At 44.8% G+C, this 11120-nt stretch overlaps 1 protein-coding gene across 1 annotated transcript; it reads left to right on the top strand.

Annotated features, from left to right (window-relative positions):
- Positions 1 to 3245: 3245 nt before the first annotated feature.
- On the top strand, positions 3246 to 4109 carry LOC133744335 (uncharacterized). Its single transcript, XM_062172463.1, has one exon. The coding sequence runs from the start codon at positions 3246 to 3248 to the stop codon at positions 4107 to 4109; it is 864 nt and encodes a 287-aa protein (XP_062028447.1).
- Positions 4110 to 11120: the final 7011 nt, after the last annotated feature.

An 11120-nucleotide genomic window follows, 5' to 3' on the forward strand; every position in this document is an offset into this window, starting at 1 on the left:
ATAGTTTGGGCTTGGGCCTTAGGCCCAAAAGTAGCTTAAGGTTAGGGTCCATAATTTACTTTGGACACCCAACAAACGGGTATGCTAGTGAACCTAGCCCAATAACTTAGTTGACCTTTGACCCGAACATCTCCCTTGATCCAATAAGGTTCTTGTAGCTCATAATAGCATCCTTGCATAATTTTGAAATCTATTTGAGCGTGTGTTTACGATTTTCTCGTTTTACCTTATTTCTTAACAATTGGCGGAATTTCTACTCGCCTTACCCAAAACTTACTCGTCAACCATCTCACCGACTTTCAAAAGCACAATTTATTTACTCCTTATGTTTTTTAAACTCGAGCAAAATCCCGACAAAATCTACTTTGCCATTTTTCTATCTAAATACAAATTTGGTGAGGCCCAATCCTTATTTGGTCTTGCCAACCCTTTAATTTGAGTTTTCTTGTATTTACTTATTTTACTTTTATTTTTCCCCATCGTTTTGGTTTTTACAACCTATTATTTTACCCCAAATTTATCTGATTTAATTCCTTCACTTTCCCCAAGCTGAGTCATCTATCTCACACGCAAAGCCCAGCTTTTCCTCTTTCTTTGTTCACGTCAAAGTTGGGCAGAGGGAAAGGAAACCTCGATCAGCAACTTTGTTCCACGTTATCACCATGCATATGGCAACTCCTCCAAGAACATCACTCCAGACATTCAAAAGGGAGAATCCCAAACCAGAGGTCGTCGTCCACCCTTCTCTGCTCACCCTTTCTCTCTTTCCTGGGCATATCAGTGTGTTTGCATGCCTCAAAACGCCTAGTTCGAGACCTCCGGAGTCGATTTGAGACCTATACACCCCTCGAAGCGGGAGCTGTTCAGAAGCGAGCCTGTTCCGGATTTCCGCTTGAATTCCCTCTCTTGCTCTTCCCAAATCCCCCATATCTTGCTTGAGATTCATACCAACAGTTGGTAAGATTCTTGAACCATCAAGTTCCCATTTCTTTCTTCAATTTCTAGGCTCAATACGTTCAAAACAATTGTTTTACATATTGAGAAGTTTCTGTTTCACTCTGCATATTTGAGATTGAGAGAATTTCTTAGCCTGCAACTGGGCTCGATCCAATCAGCTCCCTCAGCTCTCCTTCCTGTTGAAACCCTCAAGAGAAACTCACCTTTTTGGTTACTCTTTGGTGATCATCCTTTCCATAACACTCTGTATATCTTTGGTTGTTGTTACAAACTCTTGCAGATTACAACTTGTCACTATTGTTGTTAGAACCTTGCTGCTTTAACTTAGAACCTTTTATTCTTTCTGATGTGTTGGATTTGTGCTAGACCACGGTTATCTTGAACATTAAAATCGTGCTTGATCCCAAGAGCTTGTTTGTTTTATGGTTGTCTAAACACCATGTCTTCAAAACATCATGTTATTGAGCTACAAGACCTCCTCTTTTTAGTATTAAAGGATGACTGAAAGTTTAAGTCTTTAGGAGTTTTAGATACTTTCTGTAGGGTCTTAGAGTTTGCTTAACCAGCCATTTTGGGTACCAAAAGAGCTTTGACCAAAAGAACCACTTTCTGTAGTTTCTCAGTTTTCAGTACAATCTGACCCAGCTATATTCCTTTAAAAACTGGAGCTAAATCGTTGAAAATTTGAGATTAGTTCCTTCTAGAGAAATATAGTAGACACAAAGATGAACCTTCCATAATTTGAAACACCCCAAAAGTATTTTTCTAGAATTAGTTATGCAATTTTGAAATATGTGGACATAAGTTGATGTTTCTGGAAAGAATCTGCACATCGTTTTACTTTAGCCTTTAAAACCTTTACTCTTCACATGGCTTCACTTAGAATTCTATAACCATTTCATTCTTACTGAGTAGGTTGTTAAACCATCTTCTTTCCAAAATTTTCCAAGAATTACCTCAAGTATTTTGGACACTCTTCCTTGGCCCTCAACAGTTTCTACTTAAACTCTATTTCCAGCTTTTGGCAACTTGTCTTCTAAAGGTGTTTTTGCCACTTTTTCCTGAAAAAGCAACTCTCCCTTAGAGCCCTAATGGTCCAGTTATTAGTTAGTAATTAGGTTAAAGGAAAGGTTTTCTTCGGAGAGTATTGAGAGTGAATAGCTAGCCTAGTTTATCGTGATTAATGTCACTTATTTGGTCTAGGCTTGATATCTTGGTAGGATCTTGTGAAGTGGTGGTTGCTACAAGGTTGCATTGAGGCCAAGTGCTGCAAGAGAAAGCTCGAGTTCCAGGTAGGGGATGCCTTTAACTCTATCTATGCTTTTCTTGCATGTACTATGTTTTATATGATGCCTCTTGCATGGTTTTGAAAATTATATGTTTTACAATTGAAATGGTTTGTGTGGATTGGATTGATGTGTTGGCAATTGATGGGGATGTAAGGAGAGGTTTGTTCCTCCTTGAGCCACCGGTGGTGGGCAGTGTGCACCATGCCCTTATTATTGAATTATCCCCTTTGTCTCTAGCCTTGTGATTATTGAATTCAAGAGAGTGATTGACTAGATGGACGGTTATGATGAAAGTTGTGGAAGAAGATCAATTGCCGTGGGATTGTAGTTACGTGGTGACGATCACGTGGAATTGCAAATCGGTTTTTATCTATTACTTTTTCTCAAAACAATAACTCATGTTTTTAAACTTAGATATGGGGGCGGGCATGAGCAATGACTGGATGTAAGAGCCTAACCCCTACTTTAGTTTGTTTTGCAGGCTGTTGTTGTCGAAGCTTGGGTACGGAGGATAATCCTTGGAGGCCAAAATTTGTTTTATTTAAAGTTTATTTCTATTTTGGCTTGTTCGATCCAGTTAAATTTTTGTAACGTTATGTATGGTTGATGATGTGTGTGATTGCTTACCACCAAAGTGGAACCCTAGAGTTAGAACCTCCATTTGAGTTTAGGTCCTAGTGGGCTAGACCTAGAAGACTCACGTAAATTACCATTCAATGAAACTAATGTAAACTTGGGCTAAGAACTAAAAAAATGACGTAGGTTCTAAAACTCAACACAACACCACCTTCCTTTCCTCTTCCTTGCCTAGTTCGTAATCTTGTGGTTACGAGCCAAGCCTACTATACAAGCCTAAGAATTTTGGGCTTATAGATTTCTTGTTCTCCAACCCAAAGGCCTTGTCTCTTTGAGGAATTCTAGGCCCAAAACACTTACTCCCTAAGTGTCGCGAGTGTAGGGTTCCTTGGGGAGGCGGTAATCCGGCCTCCGGGTCGCCATATGGACACTTTCAAGAAGGTGACAAATAACAAGGGATTTGATGACGCAACGCTTTGTCACCTATTCAGCGAAACGTTGGATGGCGAGGCAATGAGTTGGTTTTTCGAATGCTCACCAGGTTCCATGGACTCATTCTTAGCTCTGTCAAATGCATTTCTGTCAAGATTCATCCTCATGACGGATGGTTACCACAACTCCAACCAACTATTCAGCATCAACCAAGGTATTGATGAGTCGTTAAAATCATATGTCACAAGGTGGAGGACCGCCACATCGAGATGTCGGGATCTTGACAAAACAATGGCGCTGGCGGCCTTCAAGCAGGCACTCCACAAGGCAAGTTTTCTATATCACCTCAACTGTAATTGTCCAAACGCCACATATAACTACGTCATGAATGAGGCAGTCCTACATGCCCAAGCTGAATACAACACCTATGGCGCCACACCACCACCACCACAAACTCCACTTAAAAACCCCCAACCCGCCACATTCCAACAAGGAAACACCACCACCACCACCACTCCAAGCATAACCACACCGCCCAATGACAAAAAAAGGGAATGGCAGCATGGTAATTACCAGGATAAGCGGCAAAAGGATCAACAATATCATAACAAGGGCAACAGATCTTTTCACAATGATCGCCGTGACAACCGCCATAATAAGCCCGCCGCAAATGCTCAAAAATTTGTGGTCTTTGCAGTCTTAACGGCGTCATATGAAGAAATATATGATCAGTGCAAAGATCAAATCCCACCACCACCCCTAAGAAAATACCCCAGAGTAGGAAAACCTAGAAACACCGGCAAATGGTGCAAACACCATGAAGATAGCGGTCACAACACCAACGACTGCAATTGAGTCATTATACCGCGACGGAAAGCTGGAGCAGTATAAGGTCCGACAACCACCTCCGGTTGTCGCCAACATCAAGCTAATGTGGTGGATTAACACCATTGATGGCGGTGCTTTCATAGGCAGCTTATCACACAGAGCAAGAAAGCGTTATGAGCGCGCTAACCACCCAAAAGAGGTATTCAATATCCGCTATGACCGGTCAGCCAAAATGGCCAAAACTGGTTGGGAACCAATCACTTTCTCCGAGGAGGAGGAGCGAGGTATTCACTCACCTTATGACAACCCATTTCTGATAGATGCAATCCTCAACAAGTGGTCCGTAGGAAGGGTACTGATAGATAGCGGGTCCGCTGTCAACGTCATATTCAACGGCTGTTACAAGCAACTGCAGCGCAATAACAAACTTCTGCAAGACCACGAGCCGCTACTTAGTTTCTCCGGCGACATGACCCAACCTCTAGGGTCAGACTATATGCTCTTGTCGGTCGGAACAGTCCCCTGTACGGCGGAAATACATACCGAATTCATTGTGGTAGACTGCTTCAGCTCATACAACGCCATTATCGGTCGCCTAGCTCTCAACAAACTCAAATGCATCATAGCCGGATACATGCTACTCATGAAGTTCCCAACACCCAACGACACTGGATCTGTAAGGGGAAGCTAGTCAATTGCACGAGAGTGTTACTCAACAACGGTGTCAAGGTCAAGAGGCCGCCATGAAATTTTAACGGTAGCCAATACACCACAGTTGACGGACAAAATTGATGACCCCAGAGATGACGAGGAAAAGTACTACAAAAAAGAGCCCGTCAACCCAGAGATGTCGCTCCGCACTGTAAGCATCTCCGATGAGCACCCAGAGAGAATTGTTCATATCGGAGCCCAACTCTCCCCCGAGATAGCGGCTGAACTCACCCAGTTTCTCAAGGAGAACGTTGCAGTCTTTGCATGGTCGTATGCCGACATGCCAGGAATCTCTCCCGACATAATTCAACATAAGCTCAGCATCAAGCTAGCCTTTTACCCCGTCAAGCAGAAGCAATGGGCATTTGACGAAGAAAGATATCGGGCAATCAGGGAAGAAGTAACCAAGTTGCGCGACATAGACTTCATTCGTCAGGTTCATTATCCATAATGGATCTCCAACGTGGTAATGGTAAAGAAACCTAATGGAAAGTGGCAGATGTGTGTCGACGTCAAAGGTTTGAACAAGGCATGCCCTAAGGATAGCTTCCCGCTACCTCGCATTGACCAATTGGTTGACGCAACAACAAGACATGAGCTACTCAGTATGATGGACGCCTTTTCTGGCTACAACCAGATAAAGATGCACCCCGAAGACCAGGAGTGCACAACATTCACCACCGACAAGGGCTTATATTGCTACAATGTCATGCCCTTTGGCCTCAAGAATGCCGCAGCCACATACCAACGGTTGATGAACGCAATGTTTGCAGAACACTTGGGTAAGATCATTGAGGTATATGTCGACGACGTGCTTGTCAAAAGCGTAAAAGCTAGCGGTCACGTGGCCAACCTCCGCATCATCTTTGCCATATTGCTAGCATATAGATTGCGCCTGAATCCGGAGAAATGTTTCTTTGGCGTAACCGCCAGCAAGTTCCTCGGATATATAGTCAGTGAGCGGGGAATAGAGGCTAACCCCGACAAAATACAGGTAATCATAAACATGAAATCTCCAGAGAAAAAAGTTGAGGTACAGAGTCTACAGGGAAAGTTAACGGCTCTTTCCCGGTTCATCTCCAGGCTAACTGACAAATGCCTACCCTTCTTCAAGGCAATGAAGCGGTCCCATTGCAAGGTGGTAGATTGGACGCCTGATTGTGAGGCGGCGTTTCAAAACCTCAAGGAATATTTGGCCTCTGTTCCGCTACTCTCAACTTCGGTACCGGGCGAAACACTATACATCTACCTAGCAGTGTCCAAGTCCGCCATCAGCTGCGCAATTGTCCGCTGGAGGCAACAGAAGAATTACCGGTATTCTATGCCGGCAGAGGCATGAATGGAGAGGAAACAAGGTACCCGCCACTTGAGCAACTGGCACTAACACTCATAATGGCCGCCAGAAGGTTGCGTCAATATTTCCAAGCACATACAATCCATGTTCTCACAAATCAACCGCTAAAGCAAGTTCTCCAAAGTCCGGAACACTCAGGACGCCTTGGCAAATGGGCAATAGAACTCAGCGAGTTCGACATCGATTACAAACCAAGAACCGCCATCAGGGGACAGGCTGTTGCTGATTTCATAGCAGAGTTAACGGAACCACAGCTGGAACATACCACCGATGTAATGTCGGAGGACAGCATTCAGCACCCGGAAGCCACATATGCAAAGACGCAATCACAGTGGGATCTCTATGTAGACGGTTCCGCATGCTCCAAGGCTTGCGGCGTTGGTATAATCCTCACCGGTCCAGGGGGACTTAACGTAGAGTACGCCCTAAAGTTTAACTTCAAAGCCTCCAACAATACGGCGGAGTACGAGGCACTTATCGCAGGGTTACTGCTGGCCATCGATTGTGGAGCAGAAAGTGTCAACATCTTCAGTGACTCACAGCTGGTGGTCAATCAAGTCAACGACATTTTTCAAGTCAAAGACAAACAACTGGCGGCATACCTAGGGTACGCCAAGACACTGCTCGGCAAGTTCAGTTTCTTCAACATCACGCAAATACCCCGCGAAAAGAATGCACAAGCCGACTCCCTGGCACGCTTGGCAACAGCTCAGCCACATCAAAGTCTCGCCGATACTAGGGTGGAGACCCTCGATAAGCCTAGTATCACTAAAACTCTGGCGGAAATCTACACCATCGAGGTAGACCCAAATTGGATGGATGAGAAACTCAAGTACAAACATGACGGCACATTGCCATCCGACAAATTCGAAGCAAGATGACTGGTGCGAAGGGCAACACGTTACAATATTCAAAATGGCAAGCTCTACCGCCAAGGGTTCACACATCCCAACTTAAAGTGCTCAACGCCAGAAGAGGGAAAGCAAGTCCTCGCAAAAATACACGCTAGAGAGTGCGTAATCACTCAGGAGCAGTGTTCTAAAAATCAGCCGAGGAGGCCGCCTAGGCTTGGGTGTCACCTCTCCTAGTCAATTTTATGCTAGGCGATGCTTCTGGGCGTTTTGCTTCTCGGCGGCCGTTTTAGTGGTATTAGGCGGCTTCTAGGAGCTCTGGGCGCCTAGCTTTTTTGTTTTTGTTTTCCTCTTCGTTATCGTTGTATTTCAAAGCCACCGACGACGACGACGTCGATAAGTTCGTCGTTGTTCTTCAAAAATTGAGGACGGGCGTTGTTTTGATAGTGTCTAGCGACGAGGCGTCGTTCGAGTTGTCTGATCTGCGGACTATTGCGGTGCCGAAGCGATCTCCATGGGTTGGGTCATGGGTCCTAGGGGTGGCTCTCATGATCGATGATTCATCTCCGTCTGCATTCTAAAGTTGGATTTGGGGGTTTGGGTCGTGGGAAGAAGGAGATGGATGAGTACCATTCTAGTGTATTAAATTGGTATTGATTGATTCGGTGTACTGATTTTAAATTACTGTAGCTATTAATCTGGTGCATTGATTTGGTATTTATTGATTTGAAATTACTATAGTTATTATTCTGGTGCATTGATTTGAAACTGCTGTAGCTATTATTCTGGTGTATTGATTTGTTATTGATTGATTTAGTGAAGTTAATATACGAGTGGATTGATTTGGCATGATCAGAAATTCAATAAGCATCACGCATTATATTTTCTTTATTAGTTAAACAATAATTAGTTAATTACTTATATAATTATACACTATAAAAATAAAATTAAAATTAAAAAAACTAAAACTGCCTAGGCGGCGCCTAGGCACCCGCCTAGACGCCTGGGCGCTAGTCCTCTGGCCTCCGCCCAACTAGCGCCTAGCGATTTTTAGAACCTTGCTCAGGAGCTAGATCATTAGCCAACCGCACCATGTGCCAAGGATATTTTTGGCCGACATTGGGAGATGACGCCAAAGAAACATAAAGAGCATGTCACAAATGCCAGCAGTACGCAGACCTTCCGCATGCACCAGCAGAACCGTTATCCATCATTATCGCACCCTGGATTCACTCCATGTGGGGGATGGACATTGTCGGAAAACTCCCAACAGCCAAAGGTCAGTTCAAATACATAATCGTAGCCATCGATTACGACAGCAAATGGATCGAGGCTGAACCGTTAACGGCCATCACCACAGCCAAGGTCCAGCATTTCTTATGGAAAAATATCTACTGTCGATATGGCGTGCCTGATACAATCATTACCAATAACGGAACGCAATTCAACAACGAAGAACTCATTAGCTTCACTGCCAAACTAGGCACCAAGATGCGTTTCGCTTCAGTGGCACACCCCTAGACCAATGGCCAGGTGGAATCTGCCAACAAAATCAACAAGAAGCTGCTAAAAAAGAAATTGGAAGACAAGAAAGGCTTATGTGCTGAAAAACTCCCGGAAGTTCTTTGGGCCATCCGAACAACACCAACATCCGCCAACGGCGAAACCCCATTTTGCTTGATGTTTGGCACAGAAGCAGTCCTCCCCATTGAGGTAACCCAACCAACAGCTAGGATTGACCGGCATGACTCCACAACAAACGTTGCCGGCGCCAATCTCGACAAAGACCTGTTAGAGGAAAGACGAGATAAAGCCCACCTGCATAACTTGAAAAACAAGCTGCGAGTGTCGCGTTTTTACAACAATCGTGTGAAGGCCAGAAATCTACAACTTGGCGACTGGGTCATGAAAGAAGTCATACCACCGCCAAAAGCACTTCGCCCAACTTGGGAGGGACCTTACCAAATCATAGAAGTAGTGAGCCCCGACACATTTTACTTGAAAAACAAGGAGGGCGTCACATCCACTCACCCGTGGAACACTCAACATCTTCGCTACTATTATAAGTAGCGCCGTAACATGCCCACGAGCATCTTCACTTAGCTAATTTTTGCAAATTTTAGCTAAGAAAAGCTACCCTACGGGTACATATTTTTTTAAGAAGCTGGGTTCGTCCAGTCGTCAATGAAACGAGGAATTATTCAAACCATTGTCCCAAACATGCACAAAAAAAAAAAAAAACATAAAAACATGTCAAATATATCAAGTCTGGCCAGGCCAACACCTTTGCTCCTCAGGACAAGGGCGATATATATGCATTTAACGGGCCAATCTTAATCCCTTTCATGTTTCACTGACGTGCAAAAATATTTCCGCCACAATCCCAAGGGAATTAGCGGACAAACATCCATCACAATACAAAGGAAAGCAATTACATTAAAAGTTTCATATTAACATATGCTAATCTTGCCCGGCCTGAGAGGAGGACCCCGAAACACGATCACCACGGCGGCGCTTCTCCACAAGCTGACGAGAACCCATCTTTCTTTTCTCAGCTTTACTTGTCGGCGTCGGAGTCTCAGGATTACCATCAGACCTCGTGCCATCTTCTCCAGAAGAACCACTCTCTTCGCTACCATCAGCAGTGCCGCTTTCTGAGGAACCGCCATCTTCAGATCCCTCAACATCCTCCGCGGCAACATCCTCGACAGGCGTGGACTCTGGAGGGGCTCGATCAGCTAGTATCTTGTCAAAGTTCAAGTAGCCGCTATCTTTGAGCTCTTTAAAGTTGGCGGCAACACCTTGTTTACCAGCATCCGTCAGAAGTGCCTTGAACTCTACTGACTTCTTGAAAGTGTCAACCGCCTCTAGACGCACCATCTCCCTCTCGTCCTCCGCCAGCTTGGCCATCTGTTCCTGCCTAGCCGACTGGAAGTCCGCCAACTCTTTTTCTTTGGCAGTAAGCGCCTCCTGCAACTAAGCGATGGTGTCTTCCCTCTCAGCCTTCTCCTTCTTCCGGGTCGCCAACTCGGCATTAAGGTTGGTAATGGTGGCAGTATCGGCGATAGTTTTATCCACCGCGCACTTGAACTTCTCTTTGACGTCAAGAAGGGCACCGTCAAGCTTGGCAATGTCCCCAGCGGTGTCCTTATTCTTCTCCCTCTCTGCCGCCAAGTCACATTGTGCCTGCAGAAGTTCTTCTTTCAGTTTGCGCTCCTCCGTCGAGCCCTGATGAAGGTAAAGCTCATGAGCACCCTTCAAAATTAGATCCAGGGATTTCTCCAGCTTTGACGACACCGCTGGCCAAGAAACTCTCGCCTCGCAGCCAAATCCAAGGCGCTCACAGACCTTGTGGAGAAAGGCCTGTTGACTGGCGGGTGCACTTTGCACCAACTTTACGACAGGGTTGTCGGAGACAAACTGTCCTCCGACATCTTTGTGGCCAGCCGCAACATGTTTCTCCCCCACATGCTTATCTCCAACCTTCATCTTCTTTGAAGGATCTGGAGGAACGGCGGAGGTAACAACCTTCCTCTTCTGCGGCACGCCGGACCTCCCGGATGGTTGACCGCCAACATCTCCACCCGTACCGCCGATAACCTTGGGACCGACATGTTTGGACCCTCCGATGTAGGCCTGATTACACGCATTTATATACGTGTAATTATATCTAAAACACTAGAATTAAGCTAATCCTTAAGTCAATTATTATGTAATTAATCTATTTTTTTATTTATTGTGTAGGAAATTAGCGGAGTTGCGGAAATGAGATAAGAAAGCGCGAAATTGGGGTAAATTGGAATATTCCGACGAAAGGACCAAATAATAGAGCATCCGTCAAGCACTAATCGGCATGGTCAAGAAATGCGGAAGTAAATTGAGGAAAAGAAATAAATTGAAGAAAAGGAACCTTAATTAACCATTAGTCTTAATTAACCAAGGCCAATCATGTGCTGCATGCTTTGCTTAATTAAATGGGCTTAAAAATTCTTTTAGGCTTCAGTATGTGCTGCACGTGATGGCATGGTGGTTTAATTATGATGGCTTCCAGCTCCTTTCATTTCCAAATATGCATAGCTGGGGGACACGTGCCCATTTCTTGGAGGAGTTCTAATCTCTTGA

This window comes from Rosa rugosa, chromosome 4, assembly GCF_958449725.1.
Source record: "Rosa rugosa chromosome 4, drRosRugo1.1, whole genome shotgun sequence".
Classification (NCBI taxonomy): domain Eukaryota; kingdom Viridiplantae; phylum Streptophyta; class Magnoliopsida; order Rosales; family Rosaceae; genus Rosa; species Rosa rugosa.